This window comes from Trachurus japonicus, chromosome 21 (assembly GCF_045865225.1).
Source record: "Trachurus japonicus isolate A0001 chromosome 21, Traja_1.0".
NCBI lineage: Eukaryota > Metazoa > Chordata > Actinopteri > Carangiformes > Carangidae > Trachurus > Trachurus japonicus.
The window spans coordinates 8,685,419-8,709,517 of NC_140927.1; the positions used below are offsets into that span (position 1 = coordinate 8,685,419).

General features: G+C 45.7%; 3 protein-coding genes across 3 annotated transcripts; all 3 read left to right on the plus strand.

The window, feature by feature from the left end:
• The first annotated feature begins 17,327 nt into the window (after positions 1-17,327).
• LOC146964747 (olfactory receptor 1D2-like) lies at positions 17,328-18,317 on the plus strand. Its single transcript, XM_085764203.1, has one exon. It carries the CDS (start codon positions 17,334-17,336, stop codon positions 18,315-18,317), a length of 984 nt encoding a protein of 327 aa, XP_085620329.1. The 5' UTR covers positions 17,328-17,333.
• A 1,741-nt stretch (positions 18,318-20,058) lies between these two features.
• Positions 20,059-21,009, plus strand: LOC146964748 (olfactory receptor 4B13-like). Its single transcript, XM_085764621.1, has one exon. The coding sequence runs from the start codon at positions 20,059-20,061 to the stop codon at positions 20,986-20,988; it is 930 nt and encodes a 309-aa protein (XP_085620747.1). The 3' UTR covers positions 20,989-21,009.
• A 1,345-nt stretch (positions 21,010-22,354) lies between these two features.
• LOC146964749 (olfactory receptor 2C3-like) lies at positions 22,355-23,284 on the plus strand. Its single transcript, XM_085764655.1, has one exon. It carries the CDS (start codon positions 22,355-22,357, stop codon positions 23,282-23,284), a length of 930 nt encoding a protein of 309 aa, XP_085620781.1.
• The last annotated feature ends 815 nt before the right edge of the window (positions 23,285-24,099 follow it).

Sequence of the window (24,099 nt, forward strand, 5' to 3'; positions counted from 1 at the left end):
TTCTCTCACTCCATGTCCCCTGCGATTCTGTGTCCCTGTGTGTGTCTGTGAGTCTGCGTGTCTGTGTGGGGGGGGGGTGCTCAGCGGTTAGAGCAGCTTGCCTCTGCCTCGGCCTCTGTTTCTCTGTCTCTGCCTCCGCCTCCGTCTCCTGTCTCCGTCTCCGTTTCTTCTGCCTCTGCCTCTGCTCTGCCTCTGAGAGAGTTAGCAGCAGCCTAGCAGCAGCAGCAGCAGAAAAAAAAAAAACTAAGCAGCGGCGTGCTGTGTGTGTTATCCCCTTCCCCCTTCCCTTCCCTTTCTTTCCTCTCACTCCATGTCCCTGCGCTTCTGTGTCCCTGTTTGTGTGTCTGTCAAGTCTGTGTATCCTCTGTGTGTCGCAGCAGCGGCGGCGGCTGGCGGCGCGGGCTGGGTGGCGGCTGGCGGCTGGCTGGCGGCGCTTAGGCAGCAGCTCTTCATCTGCACGTTCCCTGCGCTTCTGTGGGGTCTGCGTGTCTGTGGTCTCTGTGTTTATCGGCAGCGGGTTGTCTCTGCCTCTGCCTCTGCCTCTGCCTCTGTCTCTGGCTCTGAGTCTGTCTGCCGTCACTCGTTGTGGCTGTGGAGGTGGTGTTCCGGTCTAAGGTGTTGCACTCCTTGTTAGTGGCTTGCCGACAGGCGTATTTATAAAACAGTTGATGACAGAGTGTGAACAAAAAAAAAGGATCCACCGAGAAAAACAAATAGACACAACACATTTTAGGTAAAGGTCTTTATTTCTCTTCAGACACATTCCCCTTGGCCTACAGAAACCATACGGTCCCAACATGTACACAATTAGCCTGCATTTAGCCTCACACACACACACACACACACACACACACACACACACACACACACCCTCTCTGACTTCGGGGAATTCCGGAGGCGGATCCGAGCACGTGTGTATGACAGAAAGAGAGAGAGAGGAAGAGAGAGAGAGAGAGAGAGAGAGAGAGAGAGAGAGAGAGAGAGAGAGAGAGAGAGAGAGCAGCAGCAGCAGCGGCCTGTTGTGTGTGTATCCCCTCCCCTCCCCTTCTCTTTCTCTCACTCCATGTCCCTGCGCTTCTGTGAGTCTGCGTGTCTGTGTCTCTGTGTGTCTCAGCAGTTAGAGGCGGCGGCAGCAGCTGCAGCGGCTGATGTGTGGTGTATCTCACACATTCCATTCCCTCGCCCCCTCCCTTCTCTTTCTCTCACTGCACGTCCCTGCGCTTCTGTGTGTCTCAGCGTTTAGAGGCAGCTGTCTCTGCCTCTGTCTCTGCCTCTGCCTCTGTCTCTGCCTCTGAGAGAGTCAACAGCAGCAGCAGCGGCGTGCTGTGTGTGTATCCCCCTCCCCCTTCCCTTCTCTTTCTCTCACTCCATGTCCCTGCGCTTCTGTGTCCCTGTGTGTGTCTGTCAGTCTGCGTGTCTGTGTGTCTCAGCGGTTAGAGGCAGCTGTCTCTGCCTCTGTCTCTGTCTCTCTGAGAGAGTCAACAGCAGCAGCGGCGGCGTGCTGTGTGTGTATCCCCCTCCCCCTTCCCTTCTCTTTCTCTCACTCCATGTCCCTGCGCTTCTGTGTCCCTGTGTGTGTCTGTCAGTCTGTGTCTCTGTGTGTCTCAGCAGTTGGCAGCAGCAGCGGCGGCGGCGGCGGCGGCGGCGGCGGCGGCGGCGGCAGCGGCAGCAGCAGCTCTCACTGCACGTCCCTGCGCTTCTGTGAGTCTGTCTGTCTGTGTCTCTGTGAGTCCCAGTGGTTAGAGGCAGGCAGCGGGAGCGGCCTGCTGTGTGTGTATCTCACACATTCCCTTCCCTCGCACCCTCCCCTTCTCTTTCTCTCGCTCCACGTCCCTGCGCTTCTGTGGGTCTGCGTGTCTGTGTCTCTGTGTGTCTCGGCAGCGGTTGTCTCTGCCTCTGCCTCTGCCTCTGCCTCTGTCTCTGGCTCTGAGTCTGTCTGCCGTCACTCATGTGGCTGTGGAGGTGGTGATCCGGTCTAAGGTGTTTCACTCCTTGTTAGTGGCTTGCCGACAGGTGTATAAACAGTTGATGACAGAGTGTGAACAAAAAAAAAGGATCCACCAAGAAAAACAAATAGACACAACACATTTTAGGTAAAGGTCTTTATTTCTCTTCAGACACATTCCCCTTGGCCTACAGAAACCATACGGTCCCAACATGTACACAATTAGCCTGCATTTAGCCTCACACACACACACACACACACACACCCTCTCTGACCTCGGGGAATTCCGGAGGCTTGTAGCCCTGCAGGCTGGGAACGCTGGGAGCAAACTGCTGGACCGGTGAGAGGAGGTGGATCCGAGCACGTGTGTATGACAGAGACAGAGAGAGAGAGAGAGAGAGAGAGAGAGAGAGAGAGAGAGAGAGAGAGAGAGAGAGAGAGAGAGAGAGAGAGAGAGAGAGAGAGCGTACCGGAGGGGCTGGGGAGCACAACACGGGGATGCAGCAGGTGCCGGCAGGGTTCATACTGAAACAAAGGAGAAGAAGAAGAAGAAGAAAAAAAATATAAGTCACAAAGTGTTTTTCATTGTTATGGTTTTATCATCATCATCATCATTATCATCATCTTCAGGTTTCTATCTAAACAGAGGCTCGACTCGACATGTGTCCATCGACTCAACTGTTGCGCCGTACCAAGCTACATTCTGGCAGCGTTCAGTGCTGTACAACCGAGCAAAGAAACAAAACAAAACAAAACAAAACAAAAAATAATTATTTTCCCTCCTATCCTCCTATTCACCTATTCATGTGTTTGATCTTTGGAGAGGTGATGTGTTGCAGCAGCAGCAGCAGCAGCAGCAGCAGCAGCGGCAGCGGCAGCGGCAGCTATGGACGAGGGTCGCACCGCTTTCCGGTATTTGAAAGAACTGTTTGCATTACCCGAGGATGAATACGATGCCGAGCAACCGGAGGACGTGTCCGAGGAGGAGGATCAGGTGGAATGTAACCCAGAGAGCGACGTGTCAACATTATCGGAAGGAGAGCAGGACCCGGTGGGACCGGAAGAGGAGGTCAGAGAAGAAGAAGAAGAAGAAGAAGAAGAAGAAGAAGAGGAAGAAGACGGATTGTCACCGGGACAAGGCCCGGGAGAAGACGGGAGAGATGGAGAAATGGAAATAGGGGGGACAGACGATGGACAAGTGGCAGGAGACGGAGGAGAAGAAGCGGATGGAAGACAACAAGTGAGTGGAAGAGAAGAAGCGGGTGAAGGAGCAGGAGCAGGAGGAGGAGGAGGAGGAGGAGGAGGAGGAGGAGGAGGACCAGGACCAGGACCAGGACCAGGACCAGGACCAAGACCAAGACCAAGACAAGGAGACCGACAAGGCGGTCTAGTGGAACGAGAGAATTTTGTGTCAAAACACGGTCAAATTCAATGGTCGTGCGTACCGTACAGAGACAGAGAACGACAGGCGGGCGCTGCTGTGGCTGCGGCGGCGACGGAGAGTAACACCGAGACCGGACCCTCGGGTCCAACCGAATACGCGCGCGCGCACGCCCGCGACCCGGCCTCCGCGTTCGCCCTGTTCCTGACGCCCGACATAGAGAACATCATCTTGGACACCACGAACCGGGAGGGCGTCCGCAGGTACGGACGAGAGCGCTGGAAACCCATGGACCCGGTGGACCTGCGAGCTTTCGTGGGCCTGCTGATCTTGGCCGGGGTGTACAGGTCCCGAGGCGAGGCCACGGCCAGCCTGTGGGACGCGGAGAGCGGCAGGGCCCTGTTCCGCGCCACCATGTCGCTCAAAACCTTTCACCGATACGCCAGACTGGTGCGGTTTCGACGACCGCGAGGACCAGGGCCGCGCGAAAGGCCACGGACAAACTGGCCGGCCGTGAGGGAGGTGTTGGGACGCGTGGGGGGCTCTCCGAGCGACTGCCGCTTCTGTACGTGCCCGGGCCCGAGATCACGGTCGACGAGCAGCTGGTCTCGTTCAGGGGCCGCTGTCCCCCATCCGCCAGTACATGCCCTACAAGCCGGCCAAATACGGCATCAAGTCCTGGGTGGCGTGCGACGCCAAAAGCAGCTACGCTTGGGAAGATGCAGGTCTACACCGGGGAAACCTGGAGAGAGGAGAGGTGAGAGGGAGGGGGAGGGGTAGGGGTAGGGTTAGGGGTAGGGGTAGGAGCAGCAGGGGGAGAGGAACGAGGAGGAGGAGGAGGAGGAGGAGGAGGAATGGGAGGAGGAGGAGGTGAAGGAGAGGAGGGAGGAGGAAGGAGGAGGAGGAGGAGGAGGTAGTAGTAGAAAGAACAAGAAGAAAGAGGAAGAGGAAGCGGCGCAGGCCCAGGCAGGGGCAGGGGCAGGGGCAGGGGCAGGGTCACGGGCCCGGGCCCAGAAAAGAACCAGGGGATGCGGGTGGTGCGCCAACTCACCGAGGGCACTGAGGGATCGCAACGTGACCTGCTACAATTTCTTCACCTCTTACGAACTGGGACAGCGGCTGCTGAGCAGGAACCTGACCATGGTCGGCACGGTGCGAAGGAACAAACCCGAGCTGCCGCCCGCGCTGGTCCTGCCCTCGAGGCCGCCGCGCGGCGTGTTTTCGTCCCGGTTCGCCTTCACGCCCACCACTCGCGCTGGTGTCCTACGTGTCCAAGAGAAACAAAGAACGTCGTTCTCATGAGCACCAAACACACCGCGGACGAGGTGCTGCGAAACCCGCCGCGACAGGAAGCCGACCATCGTGCTGGACTACACAGCAACAAGGGAGGCGTGGATAACCTGGACAAGGTGGTGGGCACCTACAGCTGCAGGAGGATGACGGCCCCGCTGGCCCCTGGTCGTCTTCTACAACATGATCGACGTCTCCGCCTACAACGCCCTTCGTGATCTGGCGAGAGACCCACCCCGAGTGGCTGACCGGGAAGCTCAACAAGATGGAGAGTGTTCCTCGAGCGGCTGGGAAAGGCCGCTCGTCACCCCGTCGATCGATAAGGAGGACGCGCGTGCCTCGCACACAAGCCTCGGCCGCTCTCGTCAGAGAGGTTCGCTGCCGCAGCGGTCCAAGCTCGCCATCTGCGCGCAGCCCGCGCGGCTGCTGGTCAGGGGGAACGAGAGGGCACCGGAGGAGGAGGAGGAGGAGAGAGGAGGAAGGGAGGGAGGAGGAGGAAGGAGGAGGAGAGAGGAGGAGGACGAGGGAGGAGCGGCGGCAGGACGGCGCGGCGCGGCGGGCGGCATTGGGGGCTGGGCGGCGGCGGCGGGGCGCGGCGCGTACTCAAACCGCCGCGACCGCGGCGAGTAAGAGGAAGATGGTGTCAAGTTTGCCCTACGAAAAAAGACAGCAAAACCCACACAAAGTGCTGTGGCTGTAGGAAATACGTGTGCAAAAGCTGCTCGCTTCCCTTCTGCCCGGCGTGCGCTGCCCAGGCTGACCTATGCGCTGAAGCGGACGGACTGACTGCCTGACTGCCTGGCTGAGTGCCTGCCTGCCTGCCTGCCTGCCTGCCTGCCTGCCTGCCTGCCTGCCTGCCTGCCTGCCTGCCTGCCTGCCTGACTGACTGACTGACTGACTGACTGACTAACTGACTGACCCTCAGGGCTACAGCTGATGATTCTGATGGCAATAGTGATGATAAGTGATGTGTTACCATGTAGGACTAAACCAAGAATGAAATAAAAAATAAAATATAAAACATTGATTTGAAAAGAGAAACCAAAGTATTTGTGTTTTTTGTGTCATCTCTATCTTTTCACCGCTCCTCTGTCCTCGATGGGAAAACCACCAGACACAGACAACACACACACACACACACACACACACACACACACACACACACACAGTCCTCTCCAGTAGTAAGTGGAACGTATGACCCAGCCGGGAGAAAGTTTGGACACTCTGACCCTAGAGACGTGCATGTGTCTATCTGTCTTACACACACAGAGAGAGAAGAGAGAGAGAGAGAGAAGAGAGAGAGAGAGAGGTGAGAGAAGAGAGAGAGGGAGATGAGAGAGAGAGAGAGGATACGGTCACACACACAGACACGCTGTCCCCTGCAGTAAGTGGAACCTATGACCCGGGGGGGAGGACACGGTGGGACACTCGACCCTAGAGACGTGGCAGGTGTCCTCTATCTTACAGACACAGACACGATCTGTCCCCTGCAGTAAGTGGAAACCTATGACCGAGGGGAGGACACGGTGGGACACTCTTCCTGACCCTTAAGAGGAACGTTGCACAGGTGTCTTCTGTCTCACACAGAGAGAGAAAGACACACAGACCAGAGAGAGAGAGAGTAGAGAGAGAGAGAGGTGAGGAGAGAAGAGAGAGAGAGACTTGAGAGAGAGAGAGAAGAGAAGATGGGGGAGAGAGGGAGAGGAGAGATTGAGAGAAGATACGGTCACACACACAGACACGCTGTCCCCTGCAGTAAGTGGAAACCTATGACCCGGGGTGGAGGACACGGTGGACACTCTGACCCTAGAGACGTGCAGGTGTCCCTCTAATCTTACAGACACAGGACACGCTGTCCCCTGCAGTAAGTGGAACCTATGACCCGAGGGGAGGACACGGGTGGACACTCTTGACCCTAGAGACGTGCAGGTGTCTTCTGTCTCACACAGAGAGAGAAAGACACACAGACAGAGAAGAGTTGAGTGATGGAAGAGGAGAGAAGGAGAGAGAAGAGAGAGAGTTAGAGTGAGAAGAGAGAGAGATGTGAGAGAGATGAGAGATGAGGAGAGAGAGAGAGAGAGAGAGATACGGTCACACACACACGCTGTCCCCTGCAGTAAGTGGAAACCTATGACCCGGGGGGAGGACACGGTGGTCACTCTGACCCTAGAGACGTGCAGGTTGTTCCTCTCTATCTTACACACACAGACACAACACACACACACACACACAGTCCCCACATTTGACCCGGACAGGAGAAATGGGACACTCTGACCCGAGAGGACACGCGTGTGTTTCCTGACTTTTCCATTCATACACAAAGTCCTGTGCCCTGGCTGGGTAAAGGAGACCCAGAGAGAATAGGAGAGACTGATGATGATGATGATGATGATGATGATGATGATGATGATGATAATAATGATAATAATGATAATAATAATAATAATAATAATATCTTCCTTTGCCCTTGGTGGGTAACAATGTTGCATCTCTCTCTCTCTCTCTCTCTCTCTCTCTCTCTCTCTCACTCACTGCCTCTCTCTCTTTTCTCTCCTCTCTCTCTCTCCCTCTCTCTCTCTCTCTCTCTTCTCTACCTCTCTCTTCTCTCTCTCTTCCTCCATCTCACACACATACACCACACACACACACACACACACACACACATCACACACCACACACACACACACACGGGCCTGTGCCATAGCTGGGTAATTCTGACCTAGAGGGAAGACAGTTTGACCCTAAAGATCAGGGGTTGTATGTCCCAATGTTAGGTCAACAGGAGGGTTAAACCTCTCTGAGACTGAACTCCCAGCCATCCTGGCCAGTCCGTATTTTCATTGAAAAAGCTTGGTTACTGGAAACCTGGGTGTTTTTTGATGACCATGTTGTGTTGCATCTTCTCTCAGTCATGTTGCTTTGCACAAGACAGCATCAAAGAAATCAGAGTCTACTTGAATTGTCCTCCAGCTCTTTGTGGAGGTCATGGTTCTGTTGTCATCTGTTGCCTCAGTGAATAAAATGCTATTCTGGTGGGCTGTGCTGTGCACAGTGACACCCAGTTTTTAAGTCACTGTGCTTAATAATAATAATAATAATACATTTTATTTGTAAAGCACTTTTCATAAAGTAATCTCAAAGTGCTACAGAAACCAAAAACAAAATAAACAAAAGACTAAGAGAAAAATCAGACACGATTAAAATCAGCAGTAGATAGAACAGCTAAAGGAGGAGATGAAAGTGCAGAAAGAGAATAAAAACATCTAGGAACGACCTAGGAAAGCCTGTCTGAAAAGAAAACTTTTAAGCCCTTTTTTAAAGGCATCGACAGACTGGGGTTGTCGTAGGTGTTCAGGGAGGGAGTTCCAGATGTGGGGGGCAGTGGAGCCGAAGGCTCGGTCTCCCATGGTGCGGAGTCGTGTGCGGGGCTGATGGAGGAGGTTGGTACTTTGGGACCGGAGGTTACGGGTGGATGAGTGAGGGGTAAGGAGGTCTTTGAGGTATTGCGGGGCGTTGCTGTAGATGCAAAGGTGGGTGATGAGGGCGATTTTGTATTGGATTCTTGAGGTTATGGGAAGCCAGTGTAGGTTCTGAAGAATGGGGGTGATGTGGTCGTATTTGCGGGTTTTCATCAGAGTTCGGGCAGCACAGTTCTGGATGAATTGAAGTTTCTGAAGGTGTTTGTTGGGTATACCGATGAGCAGGTTGTTACAGTAATCAAGCCTGGAGGAGATTAGGGCGTGGATGAGTTTTTCTGCATCAGAGAAGGTGAGGGATGGGCGGAGTTTAGAAATGTTCTTGATATGGAAAAAGCAGGTTTTGTACAGATGTTTGATGTGGTTTACAAAGGTAAGTTGTGGGTCCAGCTTCACACCGAGGTTGGTAACTGAGGTAGAGAGGGGGATGTCTTGGCCAGAGAAGGAGATGGTGGTTATGGGTGATGACTGGACCTGATGGGGGGTGCCAATTTGTATGGCTTCGGTTTTGGAACTGTTCAGCTGGAGGAAGTTGTGACTCATCCACGCCCTAATCTCCTCCAGGCAGTTGGAGAGGGCTAGAGTAGGTGATGATGAGTGGACCGGGGTTGAACGTAGGTTGGGGTCAGTTCGGAGGTACAACTGAGTGTCATCGGGGTAACAGTGAAAAGAGATGCCGTGCCGGCTGATGACACGACCCAGTGGCAGCATGTACAGGATAAAGAGGAGGGGTCCTAGGACAGATCCTTGGGGGACACCGCAAGTAACAGGGGCTGTTAGGGACCTGGCAGATCCCAGGCTGATGTACTCTGTCCTGTCGGCGAGGTAAGAGGTGAACCAGTCCAGTGTGGAATGATGGAGACCAATGTCGGTGTGGAGGCGACTTAGGAGGATATGGTGGTCGACAGTGTCAAAAGCCGCTGAAAGGTCGAGAAGGATGAGCAGGGAGGGGGATCCAGAATCGGCAGAGATGAGAAGGTCGTTGGTAACTCTCAACAATGCTGTCTCTGTACTATGGGCAGTGCGGAAACCAGATTGGAATATTTCAAACAGTGAGTGAAGTTGTAGATGTTCCTGTAGCTGTGCGGCAACAGCTTTTTCAAGCACTTTAGACAGGAATGGAAGATGGGAAATGGGCCGGTAGCTTGAGAGACATTCTGGGTCGAGGTTGGGTTTCTTCAGGAGAGGCTTGATAACGGCAGTTTTGAGTGAGGGCGGGACATGGCCAGAGTTTAACCTGTTAACACTCCAACGGCCCGCCCACGGGCCCCCGGGGGGGTTTTAAACAGGGAGGTGTCATAGAGGATGTCACCAGTCACTTGAAATAGTCATGCCACATATCGTTGGAAAGCTAAAACTCTTGTGATTAAAGATATGCCGACCATTCCTAAATATAATCATCACAGCAACACTCGAATCAGACTATAAACATGCTAACAAAGTTCGTAAAAAGCCGATATAACTCACGATTTGTGTCAGGGCAGGCTCAGGACCACAGGGTTTCCCCACAAACTTGGTGTCGTTACATTCAGAAAAGTCCAGTAAATCCAATCCAGTAAAGTATTTAGTCCAAAACACACGGTTGTACCGGTAGATAGCCTCATCCCGCTGCTGCATCTTATGAAATTACGCATTGTATATCCAGTAAATCCGTTTATTTCTCCTCATAAGTCCGGCGTTTACATGAAAACAATGTTTATTTCACTTCACAAAATGGCGCTGCACTCTGACCTTTTGATTGACAGCTCACTCGACCAATCACAAGCTCCCTGTCCCCGGCTGCCGCCTGCAATAGCGAATGAGTGGCTGTGTCTGATGAGGAACATCCCCTCCGACAGTGCTGAATGGCTTCAGCCAATAGGAACCGATCCCGATGGCAACTGATGCATTGAATAGCCAATGAAATTCCGAAAAAAACGATGTGCTGCATTCACGGTCCCTGGGAAAAGGCAGCACTGCCATCTTCATGCGTAACTGTGCAAAAGCTGCACTTTGGCGCATGTATTGTTTCTCAATGGCAATTTTAGGAAAACGCCTAGATATACACTTAGAAAAACATGTGTAAAATACTAATTTTTAGCAGGATTGTTATCAAATTTGAACTGGGGCCAGGTAAGGCTTCATGCTGTGGTCCCATTGTGTTTTCCAGCTAAAATTCTCAGCTACACTCATCTTCAGGCATCTGATTGCAACAAAAAAATTCAGGCGAGAATAAAAACATTCTAATTCAGTGTGTTCCAACTTAGATTACTCAATGAAAATAGCACTTATAGTGATTATTTCAGTTTGGGGAAAAACTTCAGAGTGTTACCTTTCAAAAGAGACCAAGCCCATCCATATTCTCCAAACAGTTCAAGAACAGCATTCAATTTACTTTGGGTACGCCTTGGATAGGCGAATATTACAGAATTTATAGGAGTGGTATTAACGAGTGATTTATTATTTGTGTGATAAGAGGGCTTATGACAGACAGGTTTGATTTGATGAGTGTTGTAGGGATGGGGTCCAGGGGGGAGGTGGAAGGCTTCATTTTTTTGATGAAACCCTCAACTTCGGTCTGTGTGACTGTAGCAAAGGTGCTGAAAAGTGCAGGTTGAGGGCAGGCAGATGGCAGAAATGGAGCTGGGGAGCCTGAGAGCTGGGACTGGATGGAATTTATCTTGTCTTTGAAAAATGCAAGAAACCTGTTGCAGTGTTCTACTGTGGGTTCTGTATGGGTTTGGTTTTTGGGATTAAGGAGATAGTTTATGGTGGAAAAAAGCTGTTTTGAATTTCCTGGACTGTTATTGATGATGTTGGAGAAGTAATAGATGGACCGGGCTTCTTTAAGGGCTGCTGCATAGGCCTTCTGGTGATTTTTGTAGGCCAGCTTACCACCAGGCCAGATGATTTGACATGCCTCTCAATGGCACGGCCAGCAGCCTTCATCTTCATGAAGTTTATTCACACACACACACACACACATCACATAATTTGTGTGAATCAGGTCTCCCATTGAAGCTACCAAAAGCTTATTGCGCAGTTCTTTCGTGAACCAGGGGGCAGTGCGGGAGAAAGACACAGTTCTTGTTTTGAGAGGGGCATGTATATCCAGGAGGCAGCGAAGAGAATGGTTGTAGTGATCGACCGATTTGTTGACTGATGGAAGGTTGACTGAGGCCAGCAGTTGGAGGTCAGAGTGCAAGATGGCAGGGTTGATGTTTTTGATGTTGCGAAAATGAATATCGCGTTTAGGCTGGGGGAGGTGGGATGGGCAGGAAATGTCCATGGAAATGATGCTGTGATCAGAGACGCCCAGGTCGTATACTGACAGATCTTTGATGGAAGGAGAGTCTGTGATGACCAGGTCTAAAGTGCGCCCTCTGGTGTGTGTAGGTGCATCAACATGCTGTGTGAGGTTGAGACAGTCCAGTACATGAAGGAAATCAGCTGCCAGGGGGGAGGAGGGATTATCAATGTGAATGTTCATATCACCAAGTATGATGTTATTGGAGGATAGAGAGCAGAGCGAGGTGAGAAGGTCGTGAATCTCTGTGATGAAGGATGGGTGTGGTTTGGGCGGCCGGTAGATCAGTACAGCATTGATCTTGGAAGGGGGTTTTGATTTGAAGGCTAGATATTCAAACGAGGACACATCAGGTAGAGACAGAGGAGACAGCTTGAGTGTGTCGCGGTAAATTACTGCCAGGCCACCACCTCGGCCAGTGCAGCGAGCCCTCTGCAGGTAACTGTATCCAGGGGGACAGGCTTCATTTAATGATGAAAAAACCTCAGGTTGGTGCCAGGTCTCAGTGAGGCACATCAGGTCTATATCTTTATCAAGAATGTGATCATGAACCAGGCTTGATTTATTTGACAGGGACTGGGCATTAAAAAGTTAAGTTTTAATGTGGGATTGATCAGTAGACCTCTGGATGGGACAGAGCAGGCTGGGATCCACACCTCTCCTTCCATCGCGCACAGCATGGCACAGTTTCGCAATGTTCCCGGCGATATTCCTTACCGCGGTGGCGGCACTCTGATGACGTGTCCGCGATGCGACAGTAAGAGCGGCGGGCCAGGTGGATGAGATGGAGCCGGTGTCGGGGGGCTGGATGTAAATAAACTTTCTCCGCGAGCTTCCAGCTTTAAGCTGTGCCAGGGTGGCGGGTCCGTTTACCGGAGTAATCAGCGGCGCTGGCTCCGGGAAGATAGGGCGGATCCATCGGCTGCATACGAACCGGGCAGGGGGAGAGGATCCTAGGCGCAACTCAGCCGAGGAAAAGACTCTCAGGTGAGCTTTGAGACGGGCAATCACACCGGCACGTTTCCCACGTCTTCTAGAGCGCTTTCTCTGGGGGAGAGGGCATGACAGCTGGCATCGCTGTTTGGAGCCGCAGGGTCCGTTGGAGCGGGACTTTTGGTCACGATCCCTCTGGGGAGAGACAGTAGGCAGTCGGCGCAGGTGATCGGGAATGTCCGCCAGCACCGGTGTTTCCTGATCGAAAAGTGGGCGATCAGATGACAACAGGGACTCTGACCAAACCCTGAGGTCGAGGAGGGTTTGGCGGTCGTATGCCAGCAGAGCAGAAACATATCCGAAGGCAAAAAGCAGTAGGAGCAGGAAAACAGACGTAACAGCGAAGGAGCGAGGCGGACGGCTTGCCAACACGGGCGCCATCTTCTTTGCCTGTTTCGAGTTGAAAAATGCCCTGTTCTCAGAGTGACTGCTGGGTCTGCACCTACTCATTCACTTATGATCTCTCTTCTGGCATATGTCCTTAGATCTTCAGCTCCACTGAAGCAAGCCAATCCAGTGTTTTCCTTGTATAGTTCAATTAGCCATTCAGCTGGTTTTTACCCAGACATCAATACAGTCATTCCGATCATAACTACACTTATAATAAACACTTACAATAAAAACAACAGTAACAACAACAATACACGCACACTAGGGCTGGGCGATATGGACCAAAAGTCATATCCCGATATATTTTGTCTGAATATCGATATACGATATATATCCCGATATTTTTCCGCAAAGTGAGAGCAAATGTTCAGTCAAAGTTAAAGCCAAATATGACAAGTCACAGGTAGTTTTATTGAAACCGGCTATTTCACTGAACAGTTGCAAAATCAAATGAATAAATAATAAACAGGTTTCTTCATCTGGTTCATGAATAAATGTTCAGTTGCTCAAATAACAAAATGTAAACATAAATACTGCCTGACAAGAGTACCTTTTTTGAAATCAAAGTAATGGAGTAAAGGATTTTAGAAGGCGTGATTCCATAAGGCCTCTTCTAAGATCAATGTTAAAAGTTGGCTGGAAATTTGAAAATATTGTCATTATCATAAGACATTTCTGTAACATAAACACCAGCTATAGCGGAGTCTTATAGAAAGGCACTCTTGAAATAAAAAAACTATTATTGTCTGCACTAAAAACTAAAAAACAACAACTGCCTTGTGTCTCTGTTATTTCTCAGAGATTTTCTTTTTTTAACCTGGAGTCACGTGACGTGCCCCACGTCTTTTTCCGGTCAGTCGTCATGGAAACGTCACGTGACACTCACGGATCCACGATTTGGACCAGAGTGAAAACAAACATGTGTAAACCATGGATGTATTATATTATCATAGATCCATGGTGTAAACGCGAACCTTACGAGCTGAATCTGGTGAAAGCACCGCGGTTCACAGGAGTCTGAAGCTCTGACGCTGCTGCAGGGGACGGCATGCTAATGGCTAATGGCTAATAACAGCTAACAGCTAACAGCTGTGCTACAGCAGCTGACTGAGCCTCTAGAGCCGCGGCTCGGCTCGGCTCGTTAACGGCAACGAGGTCGACGTGGACTCGGTGCGTTCCTCTCAGTCAGCTGGTGAAGCAGCGGTCTGATAAGCATGATAAAATAGGAAGAGGAGGGGCGGCGGCGCGGAGCGCGGCGAGCAGTGCAGAGAGCTTCAGATCAGCAGCCTGAATGGAGCAAGGATCACAGCGCAAATTTGAACTATATCGATATATGCGATATGGTCAAATTCCATATCCCATTAAAAAATATATCGATATATTTTTTATATCGATATATCGCCCAGCCCTAACGCACACGCACACACATGTCAATTTACATGCATACTATCACAATATATCAAAAACACCATAACTGATACACTATAATAGTATTGTAATGCTCACAGAAGTGTCCGAGACAAGGTTTATCTTCTGAGTCGCAATTTTTATTTAACTTCACCAAAACGAGCCTCAAGTTGTTTTTTAAAAGTGAATTTGTTTTGTGAGCGAGATATGTGAGGAGGTAAAGAGTTCCAGGACATTATTGAACGATAGATAACAGAGTGTTTGAGTTATTATGTGTTTCACAAAGTTTGTGGAGTATCCCCACATTCACAGTGGGCACTGTCATTTTTCCATTGTTGCCCCCAAGTGTGACTCGTGAACAATCATTATTTTTTGGGCTTGGACGACCGAAACTTCTATTTCTTTTTTTTTTTTTGCTGTTAACACACCACTAGCGGAGCAGCGCCACAGGGCTGGTAACGTTATTCAGATGGAGGTTAAATCTTCATATTGAACTCCTACAGAGTGCAGCCAAACACCAGTGTCTAAAGAGAAAGGAACAGCAGAGCTCCTCTGACAGCGCAGTCAGCTGTGGGTGAGTGACAGGTGACTGTGAACTGGCTTTTTTTTTTTTAATAGCGGCACCGTCCATAGCCTACATGCACAACGCCCGTTTGTTGTCAGACCTTCCTTCACGGGGACTAGCTGCTGCATAACTGGCACATATCAGGCTACTGTAGGCTAAATCCTCCTGTTTATTTATGTTTTTGCTGCGAAATATGACTGAAGGCCCGTATGGAAGTCTGGACGTGTCGACACGCCCCCATGAGTTGACGGAGCTAATTAAAAAAATAAATAACGATGCGGTTCCAGAAAGGTTTTGCTGCACATAAAGATGTGAGCTATACCACCCAGATCTAATGACCTATAATTAACAGCCTAAATCATTTTCCATATTGTTCATCTGGGTTTTCTGAATTCAACAAAGCAAAAAAAAGAGAAAAGGCCAGTGCAGAGGGGCAGAGCAGCCTTGATTCTTTCTTGACTCAGAATACAGTTTACTTTAAAGGAAAGCTTTCATTGTGTGTTTTCTTCATATTGCATTGCAATATCCTGTTTAAAGTGATCATATAATAAACAACTAATCAATACTATAGATAAAGGAGTTATAATAACCTACAGTAAATGCTTTGAATCTCTTAGATATAGCTGTGCAGTATCCTTAGTAGACCGGATAGCAGCAGATGATAGAAGGGTCATTACAACCAGAAGAGACAGGAGACTTTTATTTTTTAGAGACTTGAGACTTGACTTGGGCTCGTGACCAAAGACTTGAGACTTGATGAAGTCTCAACCCTCAAAGACTTGAGACTTGACTTGGACTCATGACCAAAGACTTGAGACTTGACTTAGACTTGCAAAAAAAGACTTGTGAACATCTCTGGCCCATACAATACCCATCCCCTTCTGCATAAGTCACATCACCTATCTAGGGATCCACATTTCCCCTGTCAGAATTGATTAATCTTAATTTCACTCCACTACTCAAAACAATAAACGATGACCTCCAACGATGGATGAACCTCCCACTATCCATATTAGGCAGAATAGCAAAAGTTAAAATGACAATTCTACCCAAAATTAACTACCTCCTCTCAATTATCCCGACTCACCCAACTCCCACCTGGTTTAATTCCCTTGATACATTCATCAATAAGTTTTCTTGGAAAAATAAACCCCCAAGAATCAAACTGGCCACCCTTCAGAAAACAAAAATACTAGGCGGACTCAATGCACCAAATTTTCACTATTATTCACTTTCAAATCAACTCCGCTATATCTACAAATGGACTCACCCCACCCAGTCAGATAATCTCTAAGGTCTCCCATATATGAAATGGATTCTTAGGTTAAAATATTTTACTGCAAACATTGTTAAATTGATACATATTCTCATACACCCCAAACTTAAAAAAGAACAAAAATACAGCCTGGCCGTATGGGAGTTAAGACATATAAACTCATGTAGATTAATAACACAAGCTCTGACAGCTTTGAAACTTGACGTAATTGTGGCCAGGAAGTTCCTTTACCTATTAGAAAAAACTGGATGTGAATATCTTGATGTGTGTAACATACAGAGACCTATAAACACTTGCCTTAAATAAGCGGACATGCAAAAAAAGAATATCTATGCAGAATATTTTCATTTACTTTGTAGTTGCTCGGCCAGGGATTGTCATAGAAACACATATGATGGCTTGTTTGAAAGATGGAGTTGTGCTGAATCCAGTGATACCAAATATGTGAATATAGCATGTATAGTCAGCATAATACATCACCAAATGTATGAGGTGTCCCAAATGAAAGAAAGTGAAACATTGGCATAATCAAGTCTCCACAACCCATTATCAGTGGTGACAAGAATGTTGACCAGTTCAATCTTACTGCAACCTAAGCAAGTAACTTTGGGTAAGTGCTACTCTTTTTATTATTATAATTATTATTTCATGATCACACCACCTTATACACCTTATATGGAAACAAATATCCAGCAGAATCAGTTTAAATTGAAATATATCATAAATATATCGGCTCCCCACTGACCAGCGCGATCGAACTTTGACGTCAGTCACGTGTCGAGCGGCCAAAGCGGCTGAAAATATTTGCCGTTTTGGGAGCTGTCTTGTCTGACGCCCATCCTCGAGCGTTTTTGACGCTTTGGAAGCTTTTGGTGTGAACGCACACTAAGGGTGCACTCACACTAGGGGCAGTTGTTCTGTACCATGCCCCCCCATTGAAGACAATGGAAACGCTCGCGCAAAAGACACTCCATGTGAATGGGCCCTAATTCACCAACATTTTGTTATGATACGCTATAGGCTTCATTCCACTGCCCCGTAGACTCGCATTATATAGATATACAGTACGCGGCTCACTTGATGTTGTTAATGTTTGTTTTTAATATTTATCTTTAATAAGTTACAGTACTATCTGTGTTATGATTAGTCAGTTTTCTCTTGCGTATTCCAGCTCAATGATGGGATTGTTTGAATTCCCATGTTCATTAGCGCCTCATCTGTTGCTCCAATAAAGGATATCAACTGCAATAAGAACAACAGATGCAGCACTGGATATCTTGTTTTAAATACCATAGGAGCAAACAGTAACATAATATTTAATAAGATGGATAATGTTTCAATGATTACTCTGCTTACTCTGTCAGGGTTAAATGGCACAGCACACTTCAGAGTCACTCTCTTCTACCAGCCAAATCACACAGTAACACAACAAAGTGAGGACACTTTGTTGTGTTACTGTGTGATTTGGCTGGTAAATGTGACCATTATTGTGATAATTATTGTGGATAAAAACCTTCATGAGCCCATGTACATCTTCCTCTGTAATCTGTGCATCAATTCACTGTACGGGACAGCAGGTTTTTATCCAAAGTTCCTCTTTGATCTTTTGTCTCCCACTCATGTCATCTCTTATGCTGGATGTCTTTTGCAGGGTTTTGTGCTGCACTCATCAGCTTGTGCTGATTTCTCTTTTCTAGTAGTAATGGCCTACGACAGATATTTAGCGATTTGTCAACCTCTAATATACCACTCTGTGATGACCAGGGGAAAAATAGCCATATTTGTGTTTGCTGCTTGGCTTGTTCCTTTGTACTTGGTGCTCATGGGCACGATAACCACGTTATTATCAAGGTTATGCGGTTCACACATACCAAGGATCTACTGCATTAATTTTCTGGTTGGTAAACTAGCCTGTTCTGTCTCTATAGCATACATTATCATTCCAGCTATTAATTACACATTTTATTTTTTGCATGTCATTTTTATTGTATGGTCTTACATGTATTTGATAAAAACCTGTATTTTTTCCAGTGAGAACAGAAGTAAGTTTATGCAAACATGTCTACCACATTTACTATGTTTAATTGTTGTTGTTGTAAGTTTGTTTTTTGATTTGTTGCACATGCGATTTGGCTCAAAACAGTTATCAGAAAGCATCAAGAATTTTATGGGAATAGTATTTCTCTTTATTCCTCCAATCATCAATCCACTCATATATGGTTTTAAACTGACACAAATTAGAAACACAATTATACAACTTTTGTGTGGTAAAAATAAAATTCATCCCTCTTGGAGAGGTAACATGTAATCGGTAGAAAGAAAGTTGATGCTGTATAAACTCATTTTCCCAAGTGGTTCAGTACATATAGGACATATTTTTAGTTTTTAGTTACATGCCTCTTATGTCCGAGGTCAGAATATTTGTCTTTCTCTTATTATATATATCTTGCATTATTGTATAATTTGTCCTGTCCCCTACTTCAATAATACTTATACAAATAATAATGCTTTTTCGATGTTGACATACAGTATATTGATTGACACAATACTTTTTATATATTGACACACACGCACGCACGCATACACACACACACCATATGTGCGTTTCTTTGTGATGTCTATTTAAGCAGTCAAAATATGTACAATAATATTTTATACATGGATATTGATATCAATTAATCTGCATCTGATACAATTTTGATGTGCATCTTGTATTACAAAGAACAGAAACCTGATAGTGCCATTACTTAGAATCTCAGTGTGAAAGAAAAAACTTTCATGTTACTAATTGTAAAATGACAAATACTTTATTATGATCATGATTAAGTGTGTTATTTGTGACCTTCAACACCTCACACCCACCTTACACTTACATCTGATCAACAGGGCAGCTACACCACTATCGTACAATAAAATGCAAATAAAAATGTATTACAGTAATTACTAGCCCTATTTGTTGCCATATTTTGTTATTTCAACTTTTAGAGAGACTGAATCCTCTCGACAAGGAAAATTTGCAACAACAAAAATAAAAAAGGACCTAGTGGAAGTGGAGAGGAAACAGGAAGCAGGCAGTTGTAAATGGAATACCAAGAACTTTAACTTGAGTAAAAACCACTGCGTAAAAGTACAAAAGAATTACGATGAAAAATATATTGATGAATAATGTAGTCAGGGGTTTAACATTGAAGTTGATAGTGGTGAATCTTGTTTAAACAATAGTTGGGTGGCTTTATCTGTAATAACACATTATAATTTATTAATTGACCTTGATTTTAAAATATAAAATAATAATAAAATAATACAATAACAAGTCACTTAAACAGATAAATAGTAATAAAATAGATCGGGAAATACCAGTAATGTTTTGTTAGGGTTCTCTGTGGTGTGGGAGTGAAGGTGTCCACTCACTCTTGTTGTTTGCAGTAAGGGAAACGACTCAAGAATCCCTCGGTTTCAGCCCAGCTGACCTATCGGCCACACAGTGCAGGGAACTTTGTGCCTGTTAAAAGATAAATGACTTTCAGATGTTGCATGTGTGGAACACAATGTGTTAGATTATGTCAGCTCCTTCCGTGAACGTTTGCATTATGCAGCGGTTGATGTGGTGGTCTTTGCCCCTGCAGGATTTTGATTTACAGATCTGCCACAAGAAGGGGATTGAGAATGTGTTGGCAGATGCACTGTCATGTGTGGATGCAGGCTAGTGGTGGTGGTGTTGTTGTTTTCCTTGACCCTCCAACTTGCATAGTATTTCACTTCAACATGTCTGTGACTGGATGAACAAACAGTTTTATTCCCATGTGTTTCTTGTTGTTGTAGTTAAAACAGTACAGTATATTAATAGATGTTAGAGAGAGGGCAGATTTGCTAGGGGATTAATTGCAGCATGATAACCCCCTTGTTACTACTGATGCTGTGACACAGGGAAGAGGAGTTCAAAGTCATTGGTGGTATTTGTGTGTAACCTTAGTGTATAGGTGTTAGACAAATTGAAACTGAATTGTTACAGAAAGTAGATTTCATAACTGCAGATTTGCTCTCTGACCATGGATAATGTTTCTGTTGTTAGAATTTTTATATTGTCAGGGTTAAACGAGACTCTTAACTACAGAGTTACTCTGTTCTCTCTCACTTTACTGTATTACTGTGCCATTTTGTTTTTCAACGTCTCTCTTGTCATCATCATTATATCAGATGAAAACCTCCATGAACCTATGTATATTTTGTTGTGCAGTTTTTGCATGAATGGACTTTATGGGACCACAGGTTTCTACCCTAAATTCCTCTTGGATTTACTGTCGCCCTCACCAGAAATCTCATATGAAGGCTGCCTTCTCCAGGCTTTTGTCATGTACTCATTTGCTTGTTGTGATTTGTCCATCCTAGCAGTTATGGCCTATGACAGGTATCAGGCTATATGTCGACCTCTGCACTATCATGTGTTCATGTCAAAGAGGAGGCTCTCTCTGCTGGTTTGTTTCTCCTGGCTAACTCCTCTCTGTATTTTCTCCATTAATGTTCTGCTAACATCCAGACTAAAGTTATGTGGTTCGATCATGCAGAAACTCTTATGTCTGAACTGGATTATTGTTAAACTTGCTTGCCCGGAAGTCAACACATTTTTAAACAGTGTATTTGCATATTTTACAATTTTCACATATGTGTCCCATGGGGTTTTCATTGCTTGGACGTACATGCATCTTGTTCGAACTTGTGTGAGGTCCAAAGATGACAGGGCAAAGTTTATGCAGACATGTGTGCCCCATTTAATTTCCTTAGTTACATTCCTTGTTGTAATAGTTTTTGATTTGATGTACATGCGATTTGGCTCCACAGATTTACCTCAAAGCCTTCAAAACTTCATCTCTATGGAATTTCTCCTTATTCCTCCACTTATGAATCCTCTAATATACGGATTCAAACTGACCAAAGTACGAAACAAAATCCTGTATTTAGTTCATATTGGCAGAAAGTGATCTCTTTTATTGATTGAATAATTCTGTGTAATGTGACAAAGACAGATCGGCTGTCTTTGCTTTAGAATAGTTTCTCATCTCTAGTTCAGGGATTCCTGAAATATCTACTGGATATCTACAGGCCTGGTGATACAGGGTTCAATATATGTTGACTACCTAAACATTTGACTTGGCAGTATTTGATAAATGTCAATTAACAATGTACCATGTTGAAAACACTTCTTTGTAATGAAACCTCTGCATAAAGGTTAATTTTCTTTCAAATTGTCTTTGGTATAGTTTTAATCCGTGTGTAAATAAAAAAGCACATCCGTATGGATGCACATGTATATCTAACAAATTTTCCAACTATCTGGTGGAAGAGGTATGCAGTGAAATACGAACTAGTACTGATTAAAATGACAACATAAGTAAGAAAGAAAGAAAGAAATCTGATCTGTAACATGTACTCACATGCTATGCTATTGAAATTAGCTGTAGCTAACAGCCTCTGTTGCTCGTTGTTCAACAAATGAACTTTTCATCAGAGTAAGGTGTTTCTGTAACGTTAGTGTATAGTTATGATGTCTGTGTTTGTCTTTTTTTCAGTGTTTGTAGTTCGGTTTTCACAGACTTGCCTCCTAATTGCAATTTTATTTGTATAAAGCCCATTTTTACAAACAATGGCTTTACACAGCATTATCCCGAGTCCCAACATCGATTTAGGGAAAAACTCTCAAGAAAGCACTTAACACGGAAAAAAACAGGAGAAACCTCAGGGTGAGCAAAAGAGGAGGAATCCCTCACCCAGGACGGGCAGACGTGCAATAGATGTTGTGTACAGACAAGTAACGTGTTTATGACAGAGAAGACTACACAAATACACACATCGTAACATGTATATAATCCATCGATCCACTGATTGATTTCCTTGAAAACAAATCCACATGACAGGGAGGAGGCTTAGCAAAACAGTGGAGTGACCCCCAATGGCGGCTATTGGCTGGTGTGAGGTAAACAGGAAGTCATTGTTGAACCTATCAAAATTTCTTAAATTATTTTATCCAGACTAAATTTTTTTTTTTTTTTGGAAAAGCAATACTTGTATTCTGCATCCCCCAACCGGCCTGTGGGTGTATTATTTTTGAAAAGATATAGCTTTTAATAAAAATTCTCCTTATTCAACCTTTGATGTTTAATTTTTTTTTTTCCACAACAGTGTTTAAATCCCAGTTGTTCTGTCGTCCAAGCTGTTATTAATGCTTGGTGTTGAAGGAGCAGAGTCAGAGCAGGCAGCACAGCCTCAGTGTAGGTCATAGTATTAGATGAGTAGAGATTGAATTGTTACAATTTGAAGATTTCATAACTGAAGGTTTGTCCTCTAACCATGGATAATGTCTCTGTTGTCAGAATATTCACTCTTTCAGGGATAAATGAGAAGATGAATTACAGATTAACTATGTTCTCTCTCACTTTACTGTATTATTGTGTGATTTTGTTTATCAACGTCTCTCTTGTCACCATCATTATATCAGATGAAAACCTCCATGAACCTATGTACATTTTGTTGTGCAGTTTTTGCATGAATGGACTTTATGGGACCACAGGTTTCTACCCTAAATTCCTCTTGGATTTACTGTCGCCCTCACCAGAAATCTCATATGAAGGCTGCCTTCTCCAGGCTTTTGTCATGTACTCATTTGCTTGTTGTGATTTGTCCATTTTAGCAGTTATGGCCTATGACAGGTATCAGGCTATATGTCGACCGCTGCACTATCATGTGTTCATGTCAAAGAGGAAGCTCTCTCTGCTGGTTTGTTTCTCCTGGCTAACTCCTCTCTGTATTTTCTCCATCAATGTTCTGCTAACATCCAGACTCAAGTTATGTGGTTCGACCATGCAGAAACTCTTATGTCTGAACTGGATTATTGTTAAACTTGCTTGCCCGGAAGTCAACACATTTTTAAACAGTGTATTTGCATATTTTACAATTTTCACATATGTGTCTCATGTGTTTTTTATTGTTTGGACGTACATGCATCTTGTTCGAACTTGTGTGAGGTCCAAAGATGACAGGGCAAAGTTTATGCAGACATGTGTGCCCCATTTAATTTCTTTATTTACATTCTGTGTTGTTAGATTTTTTGATTTGATGTACATGAGATTTGACTTTACAGATTTACCTCAAAGCCTTCAAAACTTTATCTCTATGGAATTTCTTCTTATTCCTCCACTTATGAATCCCCTAATATACGGATTCAAACTGACCAAAGTACGAAACAAAATCCTGTATTTAGTTCATATTGGCAAAAAGTGATCTCTTTTATTGACCGAATAGTTCTGTGTAATGTGACAAAGAAAGATCAGCTGTCTTTGCTTTAGAATAGTTTCTCATCTCTGGTTCAGGCTTTTCCTGAAATATCCACTGGATATACAGGCCTAGTGATACAGGGTTCAATATGTTGACTACCTAAACATTTGACTTGGCAGTATTTGATAAATGTCAATTAACAATGTATCACGTTGAAAACACTTCTTTGTAACGAAACCCCTGCATAAAGGTTTCTTTTCTGTCTAATATATTTGGTATAGTTTTAATCCAGTGTGTAAATAAAAAAGCACATCCATATATATGTGGATACACATGTATAACTAACAAATTTTCCAGCTATCTGGTGGAAGAGGTATGCAGTAAAATACTAACTAGTAATGATTGTAGCGGCCCACTTGGAATTACCACACGTGACGCAGAGAGCTTCGACTGGTGTTACTTTAATTCTCTCCTCTTTTCACCTTCTGACACCATGACACCGTGAAAACTACGAAAATGGACAGAAATACAAATGCCATAATACCAGACTTCAGTGAATAATATATAGAAATCATGTTCACATTTTTAAACTTAAACAAATACATTTTAGTAAACTTGAATAATGAATTTTACATGGAATTACCCTTTTTAAATTGCTACGAGTTAAAGCTTTTATGTAAATGAAAATAAAGACAGTTTTCTCTTTGTTTTAAATGAAATGAATCACTCTCTTTACAATTAATGCACCATTAGTCTCCTCCTACCTCCTTCTGCTTCCAAGGGCGCTAAGTTTGAGCACAACCTGCTAGCAGCCTGTCTTC

Coding starts and splice junctions, on each gene's coding strand:
- LOC146964749 (XM_085764655.1), top strand. CDS start 22,355: ATGGATAATGTCTCTGTTGTCAGAATATTCACTCTTTCAGGGATAAAT.
- LOC146964747 (XM_085764203.1), top strand. CDS start 17,334: ATGGATAATGTTTCAATGATTACTCTGCTTACTCTGTCAGGGTTAAAT.
- LOC146964748 (XM_085764621.1), top strand. CDS start 20,059: ATGGATAATGTTTCTGTTGTTAGAATTTTTATATTGTCAGGGTTAAAC.